The sequence below is a fragment of the Callorhinus ursinus genome, unplaced genomic scaffold (genome assembly GCF_003265705.2).
Source record: "Callorhinus ursinus isolate GAN/ISIS: 27379988/994484 unplaced genomic scaffold, GSC_fseal_2.0 scaffold68, whole genome shotgun sequence".
In the NCBI taxonomy this organism is placed as follows: Eukaryota; Metazoa; Chordata; class Mammalia; order Carnivora; family Otariidae; genus Callorhinus; species Callorhinus ursinus.
The window spans coordinates 2,414,175-2,441,251 of NW_027397130.1; the positions used below are offsets into that span (position 1 = coordinate 2,414,175).

General features: G+C 53.6%; 2 protein-coding genes across 2 annotated transcripts in view; one reads left to right on the top strand and one right to left on the bottom strand.

Moving 5' to 3' along the window:
• CARD14 (caspase recruitment domain family member 14) overlaps positions 1 to 3,834 on the bottom strand; it is a 24,349-nt gene extending 20,515 nt beyond the window's left edge. The window contains exons 1-3 of the mRNA XM_025859978.2: positions 3,624 to 3,834; positions 2,274 to 2,411; positions 825 to 1,150 (exon numbers count right to left, since the gene is read on the bottom strand). Coding sequence (XP_025715763.1) covers positions 825 to 1,150; positions 2,274 to 2,411; positions 3,624 to 3,834 — 675 coding nt within the window. The remainder of the gene's footprint in view (positions 1 to 824; positions 1,151 to 2,273; positions 2,412 to 3,623) is intronic.
• A 12,110-nt stretch (positions 3,835 to 15,944) lies between these two features.
• EIF4A3 (eukaryotic translation initiation factor 4A3) lies at positions 15,945 to 26,804 on the top strand. Its single transcript, XM_025859843.2, has 12 exons — positions 15,945 to 16,164; positions 18,271 to 18,343; positions 18,971 to 19,037; positions 19,467 to 19,529; positions 20,315 to 20,447; positions 20,671 to 20,751; positions 22,312 to 22,453; positions 22,856 to 22,994; positions 23,562 to 23,677; positions 26,096 to 26,203; positions 26,297 to 26,424; positions 26,578 to 26,804. The coding sequence occupies exons 1-12, from the start codon at positions 15,996 to 15,998 to the stop codon at positions 26,592 to 26,594; spliced, it is 1,236 nt and encodes a 411-aa protein (XP_025715628.1). The 5' UTR covers positions 15,945 to 15,995; the 3' UTR covers positions 26,595 to 26,804.
• The last annotated feature ends 273 nt before the right edge of the window (positions 26,805 to 27,077 follow it).

A 27,077-nucleotide genomic window follows, 5' to 3' on the forward strand; every position in this document is an offset into this window, starting at 1 on the left:
GGAAGGAGGGAAGGAGGGAAGGAAGGAAGGAGGGAAGGAGGGAAGGAAGGAAGGAAGGAAGAAAACCCACTACAACTTTTTGAACCTCCCTCCCGAGACTTAACTCCTAAGAGCCTGCCCTTACTGATCCCATGAATAGCCGATTAGCACATTCCGTGTGTTATATGCGTTATACACTGTATTCTTAACCGTAAAGCGAGCTAGGGCAAAGAGAAGGTCCTTAAGAGAATCATAAGGAAGAAAAATTACATTTACAGTGCTGCATTTATGGAAAAAAAATCTGGCTTTAAGTGGGTTCGTGCAGTTTAAGGGTTGATGATATTTTTATTTGTATTTTTTTATAAATTTGAAATGATTTCTAAATATAGTTAGGATGTAAAAACTAAAAACAAACACACCAAGCCACAGTTAAAGGCAACCAACAGATGCCAAGATGATAAGAAATGAATGTCCTCAGTATTTAAAGAACTGCTACAAATCAATCAGAAGATAGTGGCTCCCAGCAGAAAAATGAGTAAAGGTGTTTTGGGGGTCTGAGGGCCTCACTGATGACACTCTGGCCTACTGCACAGACCCAGGCCCCTCTGAGAACGATACAGGAGGGGCGGGCAGAGGCCCATGGGCCCCAGGTTACCGACATCGCCGGAGCAAGGTGGATCCCAGGTGTGTCCAAGGTGGTGGGGCCCAGGGCGGGCCTCCCCACCCACTGAGGGCACCTCCCGGGCCAGCCAGTCCTCAGGGGATTCCAGGCAGGGCGGCTCATGGCCGCAGAGGCCAGCACCGGAGGGGCCCCGGGCGGGGGACTGGGGCGCCATCCCTCGTACCTCCTCCTGCAGGCTGCGGCAGCGCGTGGTGGCCAGCTCCCTCTCCTGCAGCGCGTTGCTGTAGTGTAGGGACAGATTGAGCATCTCGTCCTTGAGCTTCAGCACCTCGTGGAAGTGGGCACTGACCTCGCGCTTCATGCGGTCGTGGTCGGCCTCCATCTGGCCCAGGCTCTGGGCGCGGGCCTCGGCCTGGCCCAGGCGCTCCTGCAGCTGCTGACAGCGCCGTAGCAAGGCTTCCTTCTGTCCCTTCTCCTGGCTCAGCTCCTCCTGCAGGCTGCTGATGGCCCCGGCCAGGCACTCGGTCAGCTTGGAAGTCTCCATGAGCCCTGCGGAGGAGGGGGGGCGGGTGAGCCACCTTGCCCTCCCTCCTTGTCCCCCAGGGGCTTTGCTTCCTCTGCTCAGACTCTCAAGCAGGAACCCCCTAATCTGTGGGTTTCCTTAAAAACTTCTGGGCTCAACCGGACTCAATATTTGGTTATATAAATAGCATGACTGGTGATTTTGCAACCAGGATTACCCCCCGCAGCCTCCCTGTGGGACCCTGCTGTGCAGACCCAGCTCCCCCTCATTAGCTGAGGTGTGTTCAATACCAGCTCATCTCCACGTCATCCTAAGAGAAACATAACAAGGAATATGAGTCCATACAGGAGCATTCTAGCTAACCTAACCATGGACTATGACGCCAAACAGGCGGAAAAGTTTTCTCATCCAGTTTTGAGTGATGTTGGTCCTGCCCTTTGTAGACCAAAATCTTTCCACAGCTCCTCCAAGGAAGCCTAAAATCACTCAATTAATGAAAATGGCCTTATTTCCCATCAGGTCGGCTAGATCTCTCCTTCTCTGGCTGAGCAAAGGTGTGGAAGGCTGCCCGCTCCTCTCCTCCTCCCTTCCGGCAGGGGCCTCTCCCAGCAGAAGCCGCCCCAGGACCCGTTTGCCCCTTCCATGTAAGCCAAGGCTAGGGCCACCTCAGGAGCGTTTCTAGGGAAAGGACATACATGCCCTCTCCCTACACCTCTCAAATGTAGATTCTGTGCCCCAAGAGGAGTCCCCTGTTAGTACTGCATAGTTAGGGACAGATCTTTTCTTTTCTTTCTTTTTTTTAAAGATTTCATTTATTTTATTTGAGAGAGAGAGCAGGCAGGAGAGGGAGAAGCAGACTCCCCCCTGAGCAGGGAGCCCGATGAAGGACTAGATCCCAGGACCCTGGGATCAGGACCTGAGCTAAAGGCAGACGCTTAACACACTGAGCCACCCAGGCGCCCCAAGATCTTTTCTTTTAGAACCAGAGGCCACGGGTTCCTTCTTCTATCACCTGCGCATGATTAGTGGGGGTCTCCTCACCCCCAGAGGCCTGGGGGTGGGGGTTCAGGAGAAGCATCTGGAAGAGCATGCAGGCACTAGGACCCAGAGGCTCTGAAGAAAGCACCAGCCCCAAGACCCAGCCCTCACCACTGAAGTTGTCAAAGTCCACCTTGGGCTGCAGCCCCGTGACCTGGGTGTAGATGTCAGGGTTGTGGAACTTCAGGCTCTCCAGGAAGGCAATGGCTCCGTTCTTCCCTCGTGTCTTCAGCAGATCCAGCAAGTGCCCTTGGGGGAGAAAACCGTGTCAGCTCACAAGGCTCTGGGTGGGCTTGCCCTGGGATACACGTGTGGGGGGGGTGGAGGAAATCCTCACACATCTAGGAATCAGGAGGTGAAAGCAGTTTTCCAGAATCCCCGGGGGCAGGTGCCCTCACTGCCCTCGTGGGTCCTTTAATGCTGCTGGTCTCCAGAAGGGCCGGGCTGATCTTCCTTGAGCGACTACTATAACCCAAGTACTAAGAGCTGGCCATACAAGACTAAGGAAGATGACCTTTGCTCTCAAGACCTCCCAGGTATGTTGGTGGACATGTACAGACACTGTGTACAAAGCTTATGGGGTGAAAGAAGCAAACGGCAATGCCCCAGGGCCCGAGTCCCAGGGAGCCCGCCACCCCAATCCCATGGCTCTCAGCCTGACTTAGTGGCTTGGATTCCTTTCTCCTATATCTGAGGTTCATAAGGAACAGGCGGAAATAGAATCATGTTAATAGCGACCACTTACTGCCTGCTTCCTCTGGCCCCGGCTTGGAGATGAGTATCTTACAAACTGTCTCATCCGATCTCCTAACAATCTGACAGCGTGAAGCTATTAGCTTCCCTGGTTTTCAGTGACTAAACATAGCTAGTCAGACTGTCAGAGTCGGCTCCAAAGACATCTGGAGTGGGTTGAATTGTGGCCCCCCCAAGGTACCTCCACCTGGAACCTGTCAATGGCAGCTTATCCGGAACAAGGGTCTTTGCAGATGGAATTACGGTAAGGATCTCAAGATGAGATCATCCTGGATTATCCAGGGGGGCCCTGAACCCACTGACTCCAATGACAAGTGCACTCGTAAGAAACAGAAGAGCAGACAGAGAAGACCACTCGAGGACAGAGGCGGACACTGGAGGGGTGTGGCCACAAGCCGAGGGCCGCCTGGGGTCACCAGGAAGACACAGGGAAGGATGTGCCCCTTACAGCCTTCCGGGGAGTGCAGCCCTGCCCACACCTGAATCCCAAACTACGGGCGAATACGTCTCTGCCGGTCTAAGCCACCCGGTTTGTGGGCATCTGTTAGGGCAGCCCCGGGAAGGCACTAGAGTGTCCCCACGCCCCCAGGTCATTAAAGTCCTGCGCTCCCTGCCTGGCCCCCGGGCTTCGCGGCACGGCCTGTGTGGAGCTGGCGTGGCAAAGAGGGGGCCTGCTGGAGCCGGCGGCATGGGGCCGGGGGTCCTCACCGACTCTCATGACGGTGTTGGTGAACCTGGGGCTGTGGAGCACCTCCTCCTCGTCCAGCTGGTCCAGCACCTTGGCCTGGCGCAGGTAGGGGGTGAGGCGGCTGGGGCAGATGCTGCGCACGATCCTGTGGCGGTGGTTCTCCAGCAGCTCCCACAGCGAGTCCTCGTCCAGCACTGTCAGTGTGGACTCTGTGCGGCGCAGCGCCGCCATGGCCGGGCTCCCGAGCGCTGGAAGGAGAGGGCGGCCGTGGACGGCTGGTTCCAGGCCCGCGGAGGCCTTTCCAGCCCAACCCCCTTGGCCCAGGTCACGGGCGCGGAGGGAAACGACCATCTGGACAGGATGGTGTCCGATGGCCCGGGCAGGGGCGCTGATTATCCATCCTTACTGTTGATTTCAAATCAATTCCTCTCTCCGGAGAAGAGCGAGGACACTGAATTTGCCTTTAAAGCACAGGAAAGGGGCACCTGGGTGGCTCAGTTGGTTGGGCGATTGCCTTCGGCTCGGGTCATGATCCTGGGGTCCTGGGATCAGGCCCCGCATGGGGCTCCCTGCTCGGCGGGGAGTCTGTTCTCCCTCTGACCCTACCCCCCTCATGTTCTCTCTCTCATTCTCTCTCTCTCTCAAATAAATAAATAAAATCTTTAAAAAAAAAAAAAAAAAGCACAGGAAACTGCCCTTGGCCCCGGGGGAGCTGATTTACAAGCTTGATCCAGAGATCCAGAACATGCATTCTCAACTGGGGTGACGTAGCCCCCAAGGGGTCGAAAATTGGTTCTTGAGCAAAAATTCTTACCCTTATATGTACAAAGCACAGCCGTGCATAAACAGACATTCAGTACACCTGTGATATTACTATCTTGCGGGAGCACCGTGAGGGAGGAAATGTCTAACAGGGCTCCTTAGGGATGAGAACGGCCGAAGGTGGAGGGACACGGCCTGGAATAAATGGGAGGGCTTGGACGGCCCATCCAGCCCCCCAGCAACCAGAGGAGGCACCCACAGGCCACGGCGAGGGGGTGGGGGGAACAGGTGGGAAGCAGGGCTGGGGGAGGGGTGTTTACACAGAAAGCACACTGCTTTTATTTGGCGTGGCCCCAGGACACTGGTCCTGAGACACTCAGGACACGTGCTAGGGAATGACACTTTGCAAAAGTGTACTAGAAAACCATTCCAAACGAAAACCAAGGACTCCAAGTAAGTCATAAAGGCCACCACCTTTTGGCCGGCAGGGCGTGCGGATTGAAGACGGGCAGGTCTCCGAAGGGGCCCCAGTGCAGCGGGCCTGCGCAGACTCTCTGGCTGGGTCACAAGCGTGCGGTCTATCTAGGTGCAGATCATGGATCAGCTCACCCTCAAAGTACCTGAACAGCAGCTCAGGGGCAGGGGGTGTTGACGCTGACTAACCTAAAATCCAAGACCTTCTTTTGGGAGCACCTTGGAGGGCACCCCCCACCCTCCCACCCACAGAGCACGCCCCGGACGCCCCCAGCTTTGCAATGAGCCCCCTCCATAGCTGTGTCCCCGCCCTAATTCTCTCTCTTCCCTCCTGGCCCTGGCACAAGGTCATTTTTAAAACGTTTTTAAATCCTGGACTGGTTCAAGCATATTTTGGTTGTTGTTTTTTAGAGAGAGAGAGAGAGAGAGAGAGCGCAGTGTGGAGCCTGACTCCGGGCTCAATCTCACGATCCTAAGATCCTGACCTGAGCCGAAATCAAGAGTGGGACGCTTAACCCACCGAGCCACCCACACGCCCCTAGTTCAAGTCTATTTAAAAAGTCCCACAGGGGCGCCTGGGTGGCTCAGATGGTTGAGTGTCTGCCTTCGGCTCGGGTCATGATCCCAGGGTCCTGGGATCGAGCCCCGCATCGGGCTCCCTGCTTGTGGGGGAGCTTGCTTCTCCCTCCCCCTCTACTGTTCCCCCTACTTGTGCTCTCTCGTAAATAAATAAAATCTTAAAAAAAAAAAAGTCCCACAAATAGACAACATATCTGTGCACCCATCATGCAGACTCAACAGAAGATTCCTCATTAAGGGGAGGTATCATTAGAGTCGGCTCAGTCCTGCTGGCTGCGACCTGGCATTCTCCCTGTGCCCAGAGGTAGCTGCCAGGTCACGTCCTACCTGTGGTTTGTGTCTACAAATATACACCCGCTGTTACACGATTCTTTGTGGGAAGAGCAACTGAGCATAAATAGTATCTTTCCTGTTGACTCTAACTTTCTGTAAACAGTATCAAGCTGGGCATGGTGCATGGTTTGGCAGATGGATACAAGCAGCTTACATATACTCCTTCCTTTTTTAACTGGTGCTGGATTCAATGATACGAACAAACCCCAGTTGACTTCTCCATGCCCCTGTGGGCCAGCGTTAGGCTGTTTCTACTTTTCCTCCATCCTGTTCGGTGCTGTGGTGGCATCCTCGGGCACCCATGGGAGCGTTCCTCTCAGACCCCTGAATTCCTGTGATTTGGTTCTTTTCCTTTGGAATAATGAGCTGGACCAGCCGGAGTCAAATGCCTCTTGAAGAGGTCTGTGCACTAAAAACGCTGGAAAGCCAGAACAAACCAACCCCGTGTAAACTCAGAAAAATGGGAAACAGTGGTTGGAGGATCTCGTTTCCACAAATGGCCCCCCACAATCCGTATGAGGAAGCCTGGGCTACAGCGAGTGCTCACCGAGAGATGCTCACGCTCGTTTTCCCAGCAGCTCCTCGCGGTGGGTAGGGATCTGGTGTCCCCTCTGTGGCCAGTGGTGGTGCTGCCGCCGCCCGTTCCTTTCTCTGTAGGCTGTGGGGCAGGACGGGGCCGGATGGCAAAACCCCACCAAACCAGCGCCAGGATGGGCTGCCTGCTCTCTCAAGCCCCGTGACTTGCTCCAAAACTCAAAGTTCAGGCACCAAAGACTAATGTAAGGAGGAAAAAAAATAAGGCAAGTTCTGATCCAGGAAATAACTTGACAGATCTTTGACCTCTGTGGTTTGTTCAGTGACTATAGACACTTCCTCAGGCTTGGAAGTAGGTTCCTAGAAGGAAACCAGGTCGTGAACTGTGGTAGAGTTACCCACCATTTCATGGGCCCCTCTGGGACTGTGGTGATGGTTGCTCATATCTACGAATATACTAAAAGCCATAAATTGCACCCCTTAAATGGGTGAATTGTGTGGCACATGAATTACATTTTAATAAGGTTTTTTTTTTTTTAATGAAAAGATCCCAGAGCTGCCAGTAACCGTACACTGCTTCCCTCTGGCCCCGCTCCCTGCCAGGATGCAGAGAAGGGTGGGTGGTGAGGAGGTCTCCTGGGTAGCTGGCCTGCCCCGGCCTCCCTGAGGCCAGCGCCAGCCACCCACGGCGTATAGGACACCAGCCCCCTATTCTTCCTGCTTTCTGTTCGTCCAGGTTGGGCCTGCAGGTGCCCTGACCATCTAGGGCCTCCAGTCAAGTTCTGTTCTCTGCCCTAGATGTTCCCTGCTCGCCACCTCCTTTCTGTCCCCAGTGCTTGCTCATTCCAGCATCTATGTTCCCCTCAGCTGCCCTGCGCCCCCAGGAGCACCTCTCCATATGTGTGCAGGTGTCTTCGATGAACCAGTGACCCTCCACATGGGCGCAGCTGCCTCCCACCGCCTCCAGCTCAGACTCTGGGTTGAATTCAACATATAAAATCAGTCTGAGTGGTAAAGGTACTGAATGAAGCAGACTCACAGAATCTCTCTGCCCCAGCTCCTCACAAAGCGAGCTAGAATTGTTAAAAAAAAAAAAAAAAAAGCAGCCACAGAATGAGGAAAGGTAGAAAAGTAAACACCTTCTGCCAAAAACTTTTGAAAAATAGCAGATGAGCCCTGAGAATGATGGGTTGGTACAGAGGGGCGTGGGACCCAGCGCCTCCAGCAGCCCCCGTCATAGAAGCAGGGAAAGGGTCTCGAGGACTCTCCCCACTAACTGCTCACCCTGAGAGAAAGAAACTCTGGGGAAGCCCGCAGAGGTGAAAGAAAGAACCCAGAACTCCCTAGGACTTGCACTAGAGAAAGCTCAGCAGAGGTAGGGGGACTATCCTGGGGGCGGAAAAAAGTCGGGACCTCAGGCTGTACTCCTCGCTGCATGGTGAGCCCTGGGTCCATTTCATTTCAGATCTGGCCCTGAACTCCACAGGACGCCTGTGGAAGGTCTGATGGCACCGACTTTTCATAGACTCCCATTCCCATCAGAGTGAACACAGAGAATCAGGCCAGCTCAAGCTACATGCCGCCTCACCAGGGCAGCCGAAGACAGAGGTCTCTTGGGGACTCTCTAAACCCCAACTAACTGTGCCGGCTCCTGGGACCCCTAGGCCAGGTGGAAGTGGGGTCAGGTGTAAGTGAGTGTAGCCGAGTAGCAGCCACTGCAGGCCATTCTTCCTGCAGTGAAGTAGCTTCTGATGAAACCCCAAATGGCAATAAAACATGTAGGAGTTTCTTTGCAACTCAGTTCCGATTTAAATCGGGGTTAGTCCTAACAGTGAAGAAAATTTACCCCAGAGATCTGTCAGCATATTTTATACTCTAAAAAGTCTCCTCTAACCCTGCAGCAATTCCAGAGAGAACCCAAGGTCATAGGAACCTTGAGCATCTGAGACGGGGGGTCCTCCTGCGGGACCTTCTCATGCCTCCTCAGAGCTAAGGGCTCAGTCTTTCCCTGCCTGCGGCGGAGGGAAGGAGAAGCACATATATTCACGAGCACACACACACGCGTGCCCACACGCACACATACACACACAGGACTCCAGAATGGGAGGGGATGAGTAAGGGAGAGCTTAGGAAAATCGGTATAAACCTATAAACACGTTGGGTGAGGCGGACGGTCACCAAGCGAAGAGAGAGGTGCTTTCTTGCACCCCTCAGCTAAGAGCCCACACCCACGCTCCGTTGGAAATGTCTGGCTGTGTCCTGACCACCAGCAGAGGCAGCTGGGCTTAGAAACCCTCCTTCCCCTTCATTCATCTCTACAATGTAGAGATAAGAGCACAAATCAGAGCATTCTTTCATCCATCGTGGCCCGTGCTGCCAAGGTGGCACTCGGCAGCCAGAGAATGTTTAAGTCATTTAGTCAAGCCAAATGGGACGAGCTGCTTCCTCCTCCGGTCCGCAAAGCAGGCACCTGCACTCTTTATGAGGCAGGAGCCCCTCATTCCCTCGAGGACAGCTCTTGGACCAGCCTCCCTCCCTCCCCTGCTGTGCTGACCTGCTCTCCCTGGGACGGACTCCATGCCCTGGCCTTCCTTGTTGCGGAGAAGCGATGGCTGACCTGAGACTCGGCTGAGCAGCAGATGAGCAGGTCTGACAGGTCCGTCCTTCCGGGCCCTGCCCACAGAGCCCGTGCCTTACAGTGGGTCTCCACGTATCCCTCAGGGGCCAATCCATTCTCACGGCAGGGAGGACACGTGCAAAAAGTTTGTTTTGCTTTTGTATGAACCCTAGGAAGCCGCAGATGGCAGCGATCCAGAGAGTGATGGAGAATCTTGGGATGCAGGGAACCTTCTCTCCTCTGGGAGTGTAAACCCCTCAGAAAAATCCTAGGAAGGTCAGGGTAAATCTGGAGCTCCTCTTCGGTTCTCAGGATTCGTTGTGGGGAGCATCTAAGGAATTCCAACGGATCTGCCCAAAGTCAACATTTGATGACCGCTATTTGGGATGAGACAAAAGTCTTGGCTGTTCTATGTCAGGGTAGATCGAGAATCTGGTCACTTCTCTCACCACTGGCACCGCTGTGCCCTGACCTCTGCAACGACCTCCCAGCTGCCTGTTGCCATGCCCCCCTTGCCAATTCTTCTGCCTGCAGAGTGTTCGAGGATGAGCCATGGCACGTCATTGCCTTCTGTCTACAAGTCCTCGCATCCTCACCGTGACCCACAGGGCCCTGCCTATCTCGTACTTGCTGCTCTCATATCCATTTCCCTGCTCCATACACGTGTGCTACTTGAAAGTCTTTGAAAGCTCCAGGCACCCTCCAGCCCCAGGGCCTTTGCACTTGTGGTTCCTTCTGCCTAAAATGCTCTTTTCTTTCCCTCCTCCTTCAGGACTCCACTCAAGAGCCATCTTCCCATTCTCCTTAAAATCACGGACCCCCCGCCCTCATCCTCCCTCCCCTTTACCCTGCTTCATTTGTGTCTGTCAGGATCATTGCTTCTTAATATATGATATGTTCCAGTTACTTGTTGGTCTCTTGCCTGCCTCCCCACTATGAGCCCGCAGCCTCCAGAAGACCAGTATTCTTGTCTCTCCTGTTCTCTGCTGCGTCCCCACCCCCAGAACAGTGATGCTCCGTACACATGGGTTGGGTGAATGCGTGAACATTGGTCGGGTGCCTGGTTCCCACCGAGGCAGAGACTAGTCAAGAAAGAAGAGAAGTTCATGGCTCCATGGGCTGAGCAGGAAGGACCGTAAGGATTCTCATCCCAACAGACAAGGGTTGGTTCCCAAGGTCACACAGCTAGCTGATGGCAGAACAGCAACCAGAACCCAAACCTCCTCCTGACCAGGAGAAGGTCAAGGCGGTGACCACCTGGGAGGAGCAGGCAAGAGCACAGGTCGGAGGTGAGGCTTGGATGCGGGCTCTCAGCCCAGAGTCGTGGAGCTGCTGCCCTCCAGCTGTCCTCTGAGGCAGGATATTTAAACTCCTGAGGCTTGGCTTTCTTTCCTCTCCAGTTAATAGTGGCACACCTGTATCAGGGTGGGAAAGCACTCCCCCCCCGCGCCTGGTGCGTGGAAAGTTCTAGATAGTTATAAAAAACTCAAGGAAATGCCATCACTCTAAGTCAAAGAGGAGGCCAGTGGCGTGTGCTGAAGGTGCTTCTGCAGTAAGGAACAGAAATACCGGGAGCTCTAGGGACAGAGTTGAGGAAGCCCCCAGTTCCCAAAGGGCCGTGAGCACAGGAGGGCGAAAACCATTTCTTAGTCACCATGGCATCGTCAGGTGGACCCCGACTGGCGACTTTTCCACACTTCCAAGGTCAAGGAAGCGGTATTTCTGGTGACCTTGGCTTGGTTGAAAGTGTCTTCTGGAGGAACTCGCAAGGGGTGGGCTGGGGTGGGGGGCCCAGGTGGCGTGGGGACAGCGCCACCTAGTGACCACATCCCATAGCAGCGGTCAGTAGTCACCGTGAGCCGCCCGGGGCCAGCCACAAGCACCTGTGGGTGACACTTTATCCATAAAAGGTAGGGAGCTTGAGTGAGGGGCTTCTGGGCTTGCCTTGCAATCAGGATGCTGGCAGCAGGTGGAGACGCCGTGCTAGGCACGTGAAGGTCCGGAGAACTGGAGTGCAGGTGGAGGACAGGGGTGACTGGCCCCACTGCCCTGCGGGGCCAGGTTCCGGGTAGAGGCTGACCTACCATAAATGGGAACTATGCTTCCTCGCTCTTCTGAGGAATGCTGGGGAGAATTCCAGAATTTCTAGGCAGGTTCTCAACCCCACACTGCAGAAGACTGAGTGCGTGTCCCCAGGGCGGGGCTGGGCGGGGCCTCTGGTGTACAGACCAAGTAGCGTGGACCGCACACCCACCTCTGGCCCGCACCAACGCCGAGAGTGGGTTGAGGAGGGAGGGAAGCAGCCATTCCCCCAGGAGCAGGTAAAACCGGTCATTCTCTGTTGGTTTTCATATTCATACACGCAACCACCAGCCTGTCAACCCCACTTGCCTGTCTAGGCATCTCAGATCTAACCCAGCTAAATCAGGTGAAATTCACACAACATGACATTGACCATTTTCTTTTATTATTTATTTATTTATTGTTTTGAGTAGGCTTCATGCCCAGCGTGGGGCCCGAACTCACAACCTTGAGATCACGAGCCGCATGCTCTACCGACCAAGCCAGCCAGGTGCCTCTAAGATTAACCATTTTAAAGCGAACCATTCTGTGGCATTTAGCTCATTCACAGTGCTGTACAAACATCACCTCTAGTTACAGCACATTTTTGTCCCCAAAATGAAGCCCTATATAGGCCCATGGAGCAGCTCCTCCCCCCATCTCCCGGAACCACTAATCTACTTCTTGTCTCTGCGGATTTGCCTCTTCCGGACATTTCATAGAATCGTACACACGTGACCTTTTGTGTCTGGCTTCTTTCGCTCAGCGTAGTGGCTGAGTGATTCCACCCGTTGTGTGGACGGACCACGTTGCGTTTATTCATCCCTCCGGGACATTGGGCTATTCCCACCTTCTGGCGATCGTGAGTCATGCTGCCATAAACCGGTGCACACCTGTACTCCTGGGGGTCTGTTGATCTATTAACTTTGCCCCCAGGCTACCCCCCACTGCTGTCCTATGGCCTCCCCATCTCACTCTGTGGCCACTCAGAATGCTCACACCAGAAACCCAGGAGTCCATCTTAGTCCTCTTGAGCCTTGACAGCCCCTGTCCGCCCCATACATCACCCCAACCTCTCCCGAGTCCTCCTCTCCCCGTCTCCACTGCTCCGGCTTTGGCAGCCGCCACCACCTGTCCAGCAGGGCTCTGCGGCCCCTTGGGCCAGCCTCTGCACCCCTTGCCTCAGCCAGGTCATCTTTCTAAACCACTTATCAGAATGCATTCCTCTCTTCCCAAAGAAAGTGACTCCTGTGGCCACCAGAAGGAATTTAAACTCCACTCACATCCCGTGAGACCTTTTATGATCTGGCCTTGCTCACCTCTTCTCCCACCCCCACACTCCACCCCCACACTTGTCCACATTCACGATGCCACAACCACCTTGGCTCTCTGTCGATTGCACCAATCCCCTGCCCGTCCAGGAGTCTTCACACTCATGGTCCCTTCTTCCTGGAACACTCCTCCCTGGGGTGTTGCCATGGCTACCTCCCTTAATCATGTACGGGGCACCATCCTCCGGTAACCTGGTAAATCAGCGACCCACTAACTCTCTTCCACTTTGCTTTTTTTTGTTTTGTTTTGCATCACGCAATTCTAAAACCTGCAATTATCTTATTGGTTTACATGTTTTGTAGGGCTTGCCCTCCTATGGAACACAAGCTACGCGAGGCAGTGCTGTCTGTCCTGTCCACTGCCCCTTCCGGCACCTGGAACAGTGCCTGCACCAGAAAGATGCTCTTGTACTCCCGCCGCCCAAATGCTGGACACCGGCAATGTGTCGTCTCGGGTCCAGCCAGTGGGTTCAGGAGCTTAGTGAGCGCTCCCCCCGACTAGGTGAGGCTAGAGAGGTCCGTGCCTCTCTGGTGTTTACCCTCTAATACCTGGTGGTGGGCAGGGACCTCTGGCAGGAAGTCCATCTTCGGGGACAGCCCCTCGGATTCAGGGCATCAACTCCTGTGGTGATGATTCATGGGAGCCCAGACCAGCAGCACTACACCCAAACCTCCTTCTGCCCCTGGACAAGACCAGCCACTTTGCCTTCACCCCGAGGCCAACACAGGTAACAGAGAAAAGAAGCAGGTGGGCTCCTGTGGTGTAGCCCACAAATCTGTTCCTGTCTTCCCTGTTGCTCTGGGATGAGCTCGGGGATCTCCCGAACAGCCAGATCCATCCTGCGTTCCTCCTGCCCTCTTGCTCCACACAACCAGGCACACCTACTATGTGCCAGACGGCGATGGGGAAAAAACAGGCATGGGACCTTGCCCTCCCTACGATTAGTCTCATCAGGTAAGGTAACCCCCCCCCCCCGCCAAATATAAAGGTGTGGGAAGTGAGGTGCGGGAGATAGAGGAGCTATTGCACCCAAACAGAAATGGGTGGGTCCCCTGTGATGACCAAAAGTCCTGGGGTGAGGGGCCCAGGGTTGATAAGCCCTCTAAATCCATTTTTTAGGGGACTCAGAGTGGGGCCATTTCTAGTCTGCACCTTCTAGCTGGAATTACAATTGAGGTTTCTGACAGAATGGAAACATTAATCTGGATGTTCAAGCAACGGACTGCTTACTGACCCCCAAGCTGGGTTGTCAATTCCTGTGTTGTACGTAGATGCTTACGCCCAACACAACATAGCTACGTGGGGAAATATTTTCACAGATAGAGCAAGTAACTAAAGCACGTTCTCAATACACAAATGACTAGATTATACTTCCTACTGGTGATAAAGCAGAACCAGTTTCAGATCTGCTGACCCTGTGGTGTGCGTTGCATAGGCTGTGAAGACTGGTGCGGTGTTGGAGCAGGGAAACCTCTCCAGAGAGGGACTCTCTCCCAGCTGCAGTAGCCAGGGGCCATCTGTCCTACATAATAAAAACACGGCTCTGCTGCGATCCACTGAACCCACTTCCAGCTCCAAGCTCCCTAGAGTGGATTAACCCTCTTTATCCTTCCAGAGGCCTCGTGGTCACCAAGGGGGACCTGCCTGTTATATTCGGGTGCAGTCCCTGCCGTGTCCTGCACCTCACTTCACAAACTATATTTCGGGGGAGGGTGTCATCCCATTGGATTAGATTAACCTCAAGGACAAAGACCAAGTCGGCCTTGTTCCCCATTGTTCCCGGTGAGCACCGCTCAGGAGAGACGGCACCGACAACCGCCCTCCTATCCCCAAAGCTCTTGTCCTTTTCATGGACTCTGGCCTACAAAGTCAAAAAGTTATTGGCCCCAAACAAAAGGAAGAGGCTTTTAAGATGTGTGTTCAAACAGGGCTAAAGAACATTGCCAGGAAAATGGCGTAAGAGTGTGAAGGCCAAAGACAAGCCTCGGTGGGTGATGAGTAAGGTGAAACATCTCTGAACAAGTGCAGAGAGGCAATCATCCTCTTCACACTTGGTAGGAATGCAAGAATTTTTTTTCTCTCCTCATTGATACCACAACTTGTAAAGTCAGTAATCTTCAATGTACTCTTTCCCCCCCTCTCGGCAAGGCTAAGTACCTAGAGCAGCGCCGCCCCATAGGAGTACCATATACAGTGTAATTGAACCATTCTAGTAGCCATGTTTTTAAGACAGGTGCAATTAATTGAAATCACGTATTTCATGTAACTCAGTATATCTAAAATATGGTCATTTCAATAGACAGTCAATGTAAAGGTTATTCACGAGATATTTTACATTCTTTTCTTACAGTTTTGAAATCCATGTGCATTTAACAACACGGCCCAAGGGCACAGCTTGCAAAACAGTGTGTACAACCTCAGAGAGGGCACCGCATAAACCTTTGCGGAGTAAGAAGACGTAACAACTTACATTTTATTTTAAAGTCTAAGGAAGAAAGTCGGCTTTAGAAATATTTAATATTTGACGAATACCAGCATTCTTACTAGTCCTGTTTATCAGGTCAACCATCTTGTAGCATTTGGACATACTCGGCCCTTAGGGCGAGAGCTTCAGGAGAAGCCAGCCCTCATTGACTTGTTTGCTGCCAACACTGCAACCACGGCACTCTGCACGTGTCTGGTTTAGTGGATGAAACATCTGTCCGCTTTTAACTAAATTAACCTTCACAACAGGAGAGCGTTCAAACACCCCTGGAAAGATATGGTGGATTAAAGACGTGCCCAATCATGCGAACCAAGCAAACAGTGAAAAAGCGAGTGTAACCCTCGCGAAGTGAAGAGCGAGATTCTCAATCTCGAACACGGAATGAACCCAGGTCAGGAGGTGCCGCGGGTCCCGGGGCGAGCAGGGAAGCCCGCCATTAGGGGCACTTAGGGAAGTTTAGGGTCAGACGCAGGACCGGCTCCCGTGCACAGGGAAAACCCAAGCCCTCCGGGGCCCCCTTCCCGGGCAGGCGTGTCTGCCAACCCCCTCCCCCCGCCCGCAGGGGGCCCGGGAGCTGCAGGTGCAGCGCAGCCCGGGGGCCGTGCCCGGGGCCCGCCCGCACCCCCGGCCTGGGGCGCTCCCCTCACACACTCGACCGCGCAGGGGCTCTCTTCCTTAGGCTCTTAAAACCCGGACAACTGATCAGATCTGGTAGCAAGGCTTTCCAAAAGTAGACCGTGTGCGCGAGGTTTTCCGCCGGGCGCCAGCGCTGCCTTTCCCGCGGCGAGCGGGCGCCCTCCGCCCGCGCCGGGGACCTTGGCGGAATGAGGGTGCGGACGAGGCTCCTCGCTCGGTGGCGGCCGTCAGCTGGGAGCGCCAGGCCCGCCAGCCCGGCGACAAAGACATAAGCAACCACAGCCGATCAACCCACTCAAACCCCACTCCGCGGCGCCTCCGCCCTATTTATAGGGGCTGGGCGGTGCCCCGCCCTCGGCGAGATCCTGCGGGAGCTTAAATCGCGCGATAGCGGCAGCAGCTCCGCCCCTCTCCCTGAACCCAGCCCCGTTTCCCTTTTCACGTGGAGAGAAGCTCGCGGCCCCCGACGCACGCTCGTACGCACGCGCGCGGTGGCGTCAGTTCCTGGCGCCGGCGGCGCGGGGCCCTGCTTCCGCTTTCCGCTGCGGCGCGCGCTCCGCTCTCAGCGGACTCGGGATCATGGCGGCCACGGCCACGATGGCGACCTCGGGCTCGGCGCGGAAGCGGCTGCTCAAAGAGGAGGACATGACCAAAGTGGAATTCGAGACCAGCGAGGAGGTGGACGTGACGCCCACGTTCGACACCATGGGCCTGCGGGAGGACCTCCTGCGCGGCATCTACGCCTACGGTCGGGGACCGCGGGGCGCGGGCGGGGAGGGCGGGGGCGGGGCGGGGCGGCAGTCCCGGGGCCAAGGACGGGTTCGGCGCGTCGTCCTGGGTGCACAGCACCTCGCTGGGCCTGGCGAGGGCTGTGAAGTCTTCGGGCGCCGGGCAGTCCCCCGTGCAGCGGATAACGGGCTTGTTAGGGACCCGCGCTGTCTGGGCCCTGAGGGTTTAGCCCTGAACCCGGCAGGCTCGTGCCCTAAGGGAGCTTAAGTGACTTCGGGGAGAAGCGCAGCCTGGAGCCGAGCTTGCTTCAGGCAGTGGTGATGGCTGCGAAGGGGCGGGGTGAGGGGAGTAGTGGGGCTGATCGGTAGGGGGGCTCCCAGGAGAGGCTGACATTTGAGCTGAGGTCTGGATTAAGGAGCCCGTTGTGGGAGGCCCGGGCAGAGGGAGCAGCTGGTGCCAGGACCCTGCAGCACTGAGTCGGATGCCTTCCGGGAACAGAAAGACGCCCTCCGTGGCGGGAGCCCAGGGGCGACTTTGGAGCGGCAGGCAGGGCCAGATCTTGCAGAGCATCCTCTGAGGTGATGAAGAGCCTGAATTTTATTTCTAAGTGCAGTGGGAAGCCGTTGGAGGGTTTGAAGTAGGGGGATGACGCGGTCAGATTTGCACTTTCGGAGGTTATTCTGGGAGTGTGGATTTGAAGAGAGGTGAGGCGGGGGAGGAAGGAGGGACGTGAGTCCAGGAGAGAGTTGATGGTGTTGAGGTGGAGATGGGTTGAATGTGAGTAGCAGGGGAAGGAGGATTCCCGGATGTTGTGAGCACCTGGTGGGTGGTGCTGCCATTTGCGGAGGGGGGGAGCACTTGAGGGAGGCAGGTGAGTTTGAGGGGCCTGTGAGCCAACCTGTTGGAGATGTCGGGAGCCTGGGAATAGGTGGGGCTGCGGAGGCAGTTGGGAGTGATCAGCATCTTTGCCTGACACGTGGGACTAGGCCGCGTTTTACCCAACAGTCCTTGATATTACCACAGTTTAGAGAGAGCAAGGGGTTGGGAGGGGAGAAGTGCCATTGCTGCCGAGCCGGGCGGTGAGGCTGACAGTCCTGCCTGCCTCTTGGCATCCAGGACGTCCCCGCCCCAAACACTGTTTTTAGTTTCCCATCCGTGTGCCTGGTCATCACGAGGGTTTTAAATCATCTGTTACAGTTTTAATGTTAGATGGGAAATCCGTACTACATTTTAAAAGACTACCCAGAAGTAACTAAAATATCTTTTGTACCTAAACTTCTGTTTACCTGCAAGATAACATTTATTCCCTCAGAGTAGCCTCATTCTTTGGTAATGTGGTAATGGCTGTGTTGGAGGGGGTGGTGTTGTAGTTCATGAGGCTGCATCACACGTGGAAGGAGCACAGCGTGGACCCCCCCCCAACAGAACCGCCCGAGCCATGGAGTCAGTGCCGATGTAGTGGCATGAACAGCGTGCAGACTGATCCGGAGAGGAAAGGGGTGGCTACAGTGCTACTGGATTCATTTTCCACTCTTGTAGTTTAAAAAGTAGTGGAAACAGTAAAAAGCGATGCAGGCTGCTGTAATATCAGCACAGAAGGAGTCGGGGTAAAAGGCCAGCCTCTCCCACCCATTCTCAGAAGGACCACCATTAATATGTTGGGGTTTTTTTTTTAGTAATCTAACTGGGGTCTCTGGATTCTACAACGATGTTTCCTTTATTTTATTTATTTTTTTAAAGATTTTATTAATTTATTCATGAAAGAGAGAGAGGCGGAGGGAGAAGTGGGCTCCCAAGGAGCAGGGAGCCTGACACGGGACTCGATCCCAGGACCCTGGGATCATGACCTGAGCCGAAGGCAGACGCTTAACCATCTGAGCCACCCAGGCGCCCTACAACAATGTTTCTTTTATAGAGATTTTGTCTGTACAAATAAGATCCACGTTAGTTTAAAAATACAGTTCAGCCCAGTTCATTCAGCAGCTGTTTCTTGAGAGCTCTGGTGTGTTGGATTTTGGGTTCAGAGGGGTGGAGGTGGGGCCTTAAAAAAAGATACCCGTCTGTGCACCAAGGAGCTTCCAGTGTCCTTGTGGTTAGAACTAACTTTCTCTGTTTCTGTTTACAGGTTTTGAGAAGCCGTCGGCCATCCAGCAGCGAGCCATCAAGCAGATAATTAAAGGCAGAGACGTCATTGCTCAGTACGTCCCTGCACGATCGGAGTTGGGCGCTAGTTAGCTGAGTGCGCTGGGGGGACCGCTCTTCTCCTCTTCCACAGCCTCGCCACCAGCCCTTCCCTTGACTTTAGCCGCAGGGTGTCTTGTTTTGTGTGTGTGTGTGCGCTTTACTCTAGAAAGCTGTTGTATTTTTAGCCAGCTTTACTTCTCGGTTGGCGTGTGGAATGATTTATAATACTCTCTTAATGGCTTTATTCCTGATTTGCCTTAATTTTAAAGACTTCTTTACAAGAAAAATTATTTTTGGAGGACGGTTTGGGTCCCAAATTACAGAAGAGCATTACATTTTTAAAAAAGGGAATGTCTCTTTTTTGCCACCTGTAACACCTGTCAGGGTTATAGACCCTGCAGCTCCGACTGCTCCTGATGCAAGAGCTGCATCTGCTGGCCTTCCCGCCTGTGACGCCATGCGGAGTCCCACCCCTTGCGGTGAAGGTGCCGGTCCCCTTGGGGAGGTGGGCGTCTGGTCGGAAGGAGCTGCCCAGGTGCCTCTGCAGCCCGCCCCTCAGAGCGCTGCTGAGGGTCGAGGGGTGAGAGTGGGACTAGGTGGCCCGTGCTGCCTCACCCCTGCGCCTGTGTTTTCTTTCTCAGATCGCAGTCCGGCACAGGCAAAACGGCCACCTTCAGCGTTTCCGTCCTCCAGTGTTTGGATATCCAGGTAATCTGCCGCTCTTCAGATGCACCTTCCTCTAATCCTAGGAAATACTTCCTTTTCTCCTGTAACTGCAGTGTTCAAAAAGGACAGTTTTTAAAAATGTCTGTTTAGTTGTACGGACTCAAATGTTTTAAGAGACTCTGAACTGCACACTAATATGAGAGCTAACTAATATTCTGTCGTAAACTCCTTGTCATTTAGATGGAGAGATATTTTAGGGGACATTCTTGTCTGCAAGCAAGAATCCTGCCCAGTGTACCCCACGATTGCTGGGTTCACACTTGAACTTATATTCGGGTTTGTTTATCTCCATTAGAAATGAGATATGTGGCTAACACGTGGTAATGTTCAAAATAGATCTGCATCTGAATTAGTGCAGTCTGCCTTGAGAATACTGAGGCTTCTCTGTTTTCTGACAAATTATTTTACCAGGTTCGCGAAACCCAGGCTTTGATCTTGGCTCCAACAAGAGAGTTAGCTGTACAGATCCAGAAGGTGAGCCGGTGTGAGGTGGTGCCATGTTCGCAAGCGCTGCTTTCTTGTTCAGGTGTAAAAGGCCGGCGGGTTGATTTAATCTAATCCTATTTTTCGGTTCCCGATTCCTAACATTTTGTCATAAATCATCATTACAGGAGTTGCTGGTTTATACTAAGTTATTTTTAGCGTAGCTGGTGTGATTCCAATAGCTTTTTGTAGTCTCAGAATTGTAATTTTTTTCAACGGAAAATCCATTTTAGTAAAATAATTATAATTTTTGTACTTAACAGAGTAAAGACTTGATATATATTAAGATGTTAATATTGTCTTTAGGTGGCTAGGATTATGAATTCCATGTATTTCTGGGGTTTTTTGTAATTGTATTGTTTCTGTAATAAGAAACCAGTAAAATTGGGGCACCTGGATGGCTCAGTCGGTTAAGCGACTGCCTTCAGCTCAGGTCATGATCCCAGGGTCCTGGGATCGAGCCCCACATCGGGCTCCCTGCTCGGCGGGGAGCCTGCTTCTTCCTCTCCCACTCCCCCTGCTTCTGTTCTCTCTTCTTTCTGTCTCTCTCTGTCAAATAAATAAAAATCTTAAAAAAGAAAAAGGAAACCAGTAAAATGAACTTCATTTTGGCACAGAAAAGCCTAGAAGAGGGAGGTAGTTTCATGGTGTAAATAATACGTGGAGGGTCATCTTACATTGGAGTAGAGATTACCTTCACTTTGGGGAAACTCAGGTCTCTGGCTTCAGTGTGGTCCTGAGGGCACGCCCCAGATGTGACCTCTGTTTTAATTTAGGGCTTGCTCGCTCTGGGGGACTACATGAACGTGCAGTGCCACGCCTGCATTGGGGGCACCAACGTGGGGGAGGACATCAGGAAGCTGGACTACGGGCAGCACGTTGTGGCTGGCACACCCGGGCGTGTCTTTGGTAAGCACCTCTGTCTGTAACAGTCGTGCAGTGGGTAGTGTTTGTTAAGACATGCTCGAATGACCCAGCACTGTTCTCCGTTTGCTGTGCTGCGTGCTGGAGTGTTGTGTTGGGGTGACGTGTAAGAAGTGGACAGAAGTTTCTGAAATGCTTTGAAACCAGGTGGGATGGCTGGCTGCTTCCTTGTAGCCTGAGGTGTAATGATTTCACACTGATTCTACAGACATGATTCGGCGCAGGAGTTTGAGGACACGTGCCATCAAGATGTTGGTGTTGGATGAGGCCGATGAGATGTTGAATAAAGGTACGAGTCACAAAAGCCTAGATGTTCTCCTGACCTTGAACTGTTAACGTGTTCACGACGTAGAGTTGAAACGTGGAGCGAATGCAAGTGTTGCAGGTGTCAGCAGAAAGCCTCGTGCCCTGGGGGCGGCTGGGGACGTGAGATGTGCACCTTGCTCTTCTCACCGGGGTCGGGGTAGGGGGTGCGTGAGGCCGGTGGCAGCCAGAACCCCGGCATCTCTGCCCGGACTCGTGCGGTGTTGCTTCTTGTGCATCTGGCGGTCGGCACTGACGGAGAGGCGTGAGCTTGAGTGGGGCGTGTAGAGGTGCCTGCTGTGGACTGTGGGGGCACAAGAGTGTGTCAGGGAAGCTGGTTTTGTGGCAATGGGGTATTCTGTTTAGATACTCTCATTTATTTAACTAGTTGTCTTATTGCTTGTCTAAGCTGATTTTACTTTTTTACCGGTTGATAAGATAAATTTCTAGACTTATTATGTGTATTTTCTAGGTGTTTCATGTGTTTCTACCAAAACGTCTTAGGACAGATATGTGATGCCCCTCAGTGATGACAGCTGTGGCGTTAGTCCACGGCGGGGAAACACGTCATGAAAATGTCACCTTGGGCCAGGGCCTTGTTACGTTGTCCTCCCCGCTCACCCTGCCTGCACACACACACCCCTCCCGCCCCGGTCTCCCGCATCATACCAGGGGGTTGGTGGGGTGCCTCCCAGACATCGGGGTCCCCCGGGTGGAGGAGGCGCTAACCAGCAGTGCAGGCAGGGTTCTCGGGGGTTCTCTTGGTGTCCAGGTCCCCAGGGGCTGCTCTTGAGCTGGGTGAGACGGCATAGCTACTACGGGGCACGCGGGCCTTCGTGAGTGTCTGGGGAAGCTGTGGCTGCCGGTGGTTCCTTGTGCTCCTGTCCCGTGGGCAGCACTTCGTGGGGTGAGGTCTCCAGACCAGCAGCGTCCACATCCTCTGGGAATTTGTTAGGAAGGCAGATCTTGGGCTCTGTCGTTTGTGTGATCACAGCCTCGAGGTCTGTTAGGGGGCCCTGGGAGGCTGGGCATTGTCACAGGCTCACCTGCTGACCCCATCCTGCCCAGGCCGGGCAGAGCAGTGGTGTGGTGGCCGGTGGGCCGGGTGCCACAGATTGAGTGTAGTTGATGCATGATGTCCTAGTTTCCAGTACACAACTATAATGATTCCGTGTGTGGGAGTTGTTTTATAACTGGAAGATTGTTTTGTAAAAATCCAGATCTCTGGATTCTTTTAGATATGGCAGATGTGGCCACAATGGACGCAGGTCCTCCCAGGGCAGCAGCAGCTAGGACAGCCTTGACTGCCAGCAAGCGTCTGAGCTTGTGGGCGACCCAGGGCTGGGTTTCTCTTGCTCTTAACTGTCGGCACCCCAGCCTCTTGGGGTGGAGCCATGATCCCAGAGCCTACCAGGGAGGGGCAGGGAGCATGGATTTCCCGGTCATGTGGAAGAGATTCCTTGCACAACCTGACACCTGACAGTTGCCACTTCTGTGTCCAAGTGTGCAGCCTTCAGAATTCACCGCGCCTCGTCCTTTGTCCCAGGTTTCAAAGAGCAGATCTACGACGTGTACAGGTACTTGCCCCCAGCCACGCAGGTGGTGCTCATCAGTGCCACGCTGCCTCATGAAATCCTGGAAATGACCAACAAGTTCATGACGGACCCCATCCGCATCCTGGTGAAGCGGTAGGAATGCCCTGCTTCTGGGTGGTGCGAAAACGGCCACATAGCTTGTATTTGGGCCTTAAAACATGAAAATTCTTTTTTATTTTCTGTTTTGAAAAGCCAGCTCTTATCTGTGCATTCCCCTTTGGCCCAGTAATTCCAAATTTATCAATTAGCTGATGGTGTTTGTCCATCAGTGTCGTGGGAGTAAAATACATAATCCGAGAGATAGCGGCCATTGAAGGCTGAGACTGGTCGGCGTGTGGCCCGTGCGGCGGAAGTGTTGACTGCTGGGAGGGCTGTGGCCGGGAGGGGCGGGGGCCGCCGTGGGCCCTGCAGGCGCCGGGAACCCAGTGCTTGGCTTGTGTGCGCCCGCAGACCTTGGTGGAAGAATGTGTTCACTGACTTGTCTTTGTCTTCCAGTGATGAATTGACTCTAGAAGGCATCAAGCAGTTTTTCGTGGCGGTGGAGAGGGAAGAGTGGAAATTTGACACTCTGTGTGACCTCTACGACACGCTGACCATCACTCAGGCGGTCATCTTCTGTAACACCAAAAGGAAGGTACGTGGCCACCTTGAGTTGTTCGGTGTCTTTCTGGCCCAAATGGAAGGTTCTCATAGGAACGCCTGTCAGCCCTTCTCCTTAAAGGCTCAGGAGCGAAGAGTCGGGCGTGTCCAGTGGACTGTGCAGAAGTGTTGATGCTGGTCCCATGAGCGAAGGCTCGGGAGTCAACTGGTTTTAGGTGGGACCCGGGCCTGGGTTTTGTAGGCTCCCAAGTGATGCTCGTGTGCAGGTGCAGCGGAGAGCCCCGGCGGCTTCCTTGAAACAGGGAAAGGAGTTGGGCCACATTCCAAAAAAGATGGGAATTTAAATTTCAAATGAGAACAGTGAGAGATAGTCCTTTTTTTTCCCTTGAGAAATTTATATGGAACAAATAATTTTGCCCTAAATGTGCTAGGGAAAGTGCAGTTTTCTGCACGTCCAGTGAAGATTGGTCTGAGTTTTAAGAGCACTTGGCGCTGTGCACGTTCACATTGGTTCTGCTGTAGGCGATCGCAGTAAAATCCAGAACACACCATCTGGTTTGGTTTCCGAGCTTACAGTGGCATCTGCTGGTTTGACGTGCAGGTCGACTGGCTGACAGAGAAGATGAGAGAAGCCAACTTCACGGTCTCGTCCATGCACGGGGACATGCCGCAGAAGGAGCGCGAGTCCATCATGAAGGAGTTCCGGTCCGGTGCCAGGTGGGCCGGCTCCTCTCTCTGCACCCGGTCCCACCGGTGGTGTTCCCTGGGCGCTCTGTCTGTGGGCTGTGCTGGATTCCCCTCGTGCTCCCGGCTGTGGTGGGAGCTGCCGTGGGTGCCCTGGGCTAGGTTGAGTGGTGGCAGCCTTCACTGGATAGGTCGGTTGCCTTATTTGAAGCATGTTTCTTCATTGCCGGATAAGGAGATTTTCTGTTCATCTTTCCATGATTAGTCTTTAGCTTAATCCCACTGTGGTCAGAGAATGTGCTTTGTTGACTTGTATTCAGATGTGCTCGGTGGCCCAGCACACGCTTACCTTTCAGATGCATGCATGTGTGTGTGTGCAGGCTGAGCGCCGTGGGGTGCCCTGGAGGGGCAGATGCTCGGCATCCTTGGCTCGGTTTCTCTTAACCGTCCCATCGGCATCAAGAGTGCCGTGGATGCAGTTCTTGGAGGCTCGGTGAGCTCCTGCCAGATGTGGCCTAAGGCCGGGCCTGCAATGCGGAATCACTCTGTTTGCGGAGGCGCAGTTTTGGTCACAGAAGCGTCTGTGTCTCCCATCCTGCCGTGATGCAGCCATGGCGGCCGCAGCCAGAGGCTGTCCCCTTCGGGCATCCTCACGCCCTCCGCCTCCTGTTTGTGGCCGGAAGCTGCCGTGTCCTTGGTGCACGCGGCACGCCGTGTTTTGGTTTGGGTTTCCCTGTAGTCTGATGGTGATCGCGGTCTTTTATTGGAGCCAGCGGTCTGGTTTTATTAATGCCGACACTGGTACGTGTGGTTTAAACCGACTGTGTCGTAAGTGCATTTTAGTTCTCGTGTTTCTTCCCTAATTCGTTTCTTTATTTTGGATTCGTTCTTACTCTTATTCCTTCTCCCCTGTTCTGATTTTGGAAAACATTTCTACCTTCATGAGCTGAGTAGCCTCCTTAGCACAGCGCGTGCCGTCCTCAGCACCTGTCGTGGCGGGCACCGGGGCCCTCGTCCCTGCCCACAGAGGCCGGAAGCGGTGCCGTCAGTGACCCTGCTCTTCTGTGGAAACTCCACACGACATCTTTGCTCTGTTGGCAAAGTGTATCTACGTTCAGACACGTATTCAGCATTTGTTTCTCTCTTCCTTTGTCTCTGACCTTCTGTCTGGGATGGGTTTTCTTCTCCCTGAAAAACGTTTTTAGGTATTTAATTTGGGGCTACCAGTGACCAGATGTGGGTTTTAGTTTGTCTGGAAGTGTTTGCTTCACTGTGAAATGCCGCCTTCCGTTGTCTCGAGAGAGGGATCTGCTGAGAGGATTCTGGGTTAACGGTTCCGTCGTGAAGTCCCTGCTGCCCCCGCTGCCGCGGTTGCTGTCTCTCCCGGTCCCACCCTGATGTGTCTCGGTGTGGCCCCCGTGTGACAGGCATCTGACCTCCGAGCCCGGCCTCCCCTCCCCGCGGCGGGGGTCCCGTCCTCTCCCCGCTGGGGCTGCGCGTGCAGGTGGTGGTGTGGCTGTGGCACCTTCCTGTTCTCCCACGTTGTTGTCCCTTCGTATTCCGAGTGCTTCCAGACCAGTCGCGGCTGATAACCTACAATTCAAGGCACGTGTGTAATCTGGGGTTTTCTGGTGGTCACTGTCTTACTGTGACAGTGAAGTTGATTTTTAATGTATTTTATTCAACCCCATGCGGCATATCATTTCAACATTTTCAACATTTCATTTGCATTAAAAATACAAATTAAGGTTTTTCTTCTTTCTTTTTGTTCTAAGTATTCAAAATCCCGTGCGTATTTTACGTGGCCAGACACCCCACTCCAGCACATTGCGGGTGCTTGGCCGGCGGTCCGCCAGACCCTGTCCTGCTGAAGGGCACAGTGTTGTGAGTTGCAGTTCAAATTCGAACACACAGTGAACCCCGCACCTAAGTCAGTGACGCTGCCTTTCCTGACTCCTTGCTAGGCAGAAGTAAAGTGTGTTTCCCAGTGATTGACAGGGGACTGGCTTTCAACAAATTGAATGCAGTACAATGAGAGGTACTTGAATTGTCTTTATCGTTGGTAGCACGCGGGAACTCAGTACAGCTGAGTACGTGAAGTGCCCTTCTGCACGGGTCTGGTGCAGTCCGCGACCCCTCACACCTGCGGGGTGGGGAGGGTCCTGTGTGGGGATGACCCAATGTGTTTTCGACTCCTAGTCAGTCTAGAACCTTTTTTTTTTTTTTTAAGATTTTACTTATGGGGAGGGGGGGAAGAACAGAGGGAGAAGGGCAAGCTGACTCTGTGCTGAGCGTGGAGCCCGATGCGGCGCTCTGTCTCATGACCCTGAGATCATGACCTGAGCCGAAATCAAGAGTTGGATGATTAACTGACAGAGCCACCCAGGCGCCCTGCCAGTCTAAAACTTTTGTGACTGAGGTGATTGCCTCAAATTCCTTCTCTTTTTGCAGCCGGGTGCTCATCTCCACAGACGTGTGGGCCAGGGGGCTGGACGTCCCGCAGGTGTCCCTCATCATTAACTACGACCTGCCCAATAACAGAGAGTTGTACATACACAGGTACGGGCGGGCTTCTCGTGGGTCTCCTTGGTGGTGGGTTCGCCGACACCTTTCCTGCTGCATTTACTGAAATGGTTTGTTCTGCTCTTGAAGAATTGGGCGGTCGGGCCGCTACGGCCGCAAGGGGGTGGCCATCAACTTTGTGAAGAATGATGACATCCGCATCCTGAGGGACATCGAGCAGTACTACTCCACCCAGATCGACGAGATGCCCATGAACGGTGAGTGGCCGCCTGTCCTGGGTGTGGGGACCCTGGGGTCCTTTTTCCTGTTCTCTTTGTGTTTTAGGGACGTCTCTTGTGAGCCTCCAGTTAGAGCTGTGCGTTTTCATCATGTTTGTATTATTCCTTAATATGTGCCTTTCTTTCTCTTAGTGGCTGACCTGATCTGAGGAGCCTGCCATGCTGACGAGGAGCTGGTGGCCGTCTGCCCGCCCTGTGCTCTGGTTGGGAAGCGCTCAGGGGCGGTTTCTGGGTAACGGGGTTTGTGTAAACTCCCCGACAGCCCCCAGGACGAGCCCTTGTGTTTTTTTCTTACCTACATGTAAATAATGCACTGCTCTGAGTGTTTTTCATTAAATGTTTAGAACTTTTACCATAAATCCTAATTTGTTTCTTTTTTTTTTTCTTTTTAACATTTATTTAAGTAATCTCTACCCCCCAACATGGGGCTCGAACTCATGACCCTGAGAGCAAGAGTCGCCTGCTCCACTGGCTGAGCCGGCCAGGTGCCCCTGTAATTTATGTTTCTTAAGATGTCCCCAGCTTTTCTGGTAATGTGCAGTGTGATCTGGGCAGCAGGTCAGGCCCTTCACCCCGTTCTCTGGTCTCTTGAATGGTAAATGGAAGTGGTAGAACTGCCCGCCTCTGCAGAC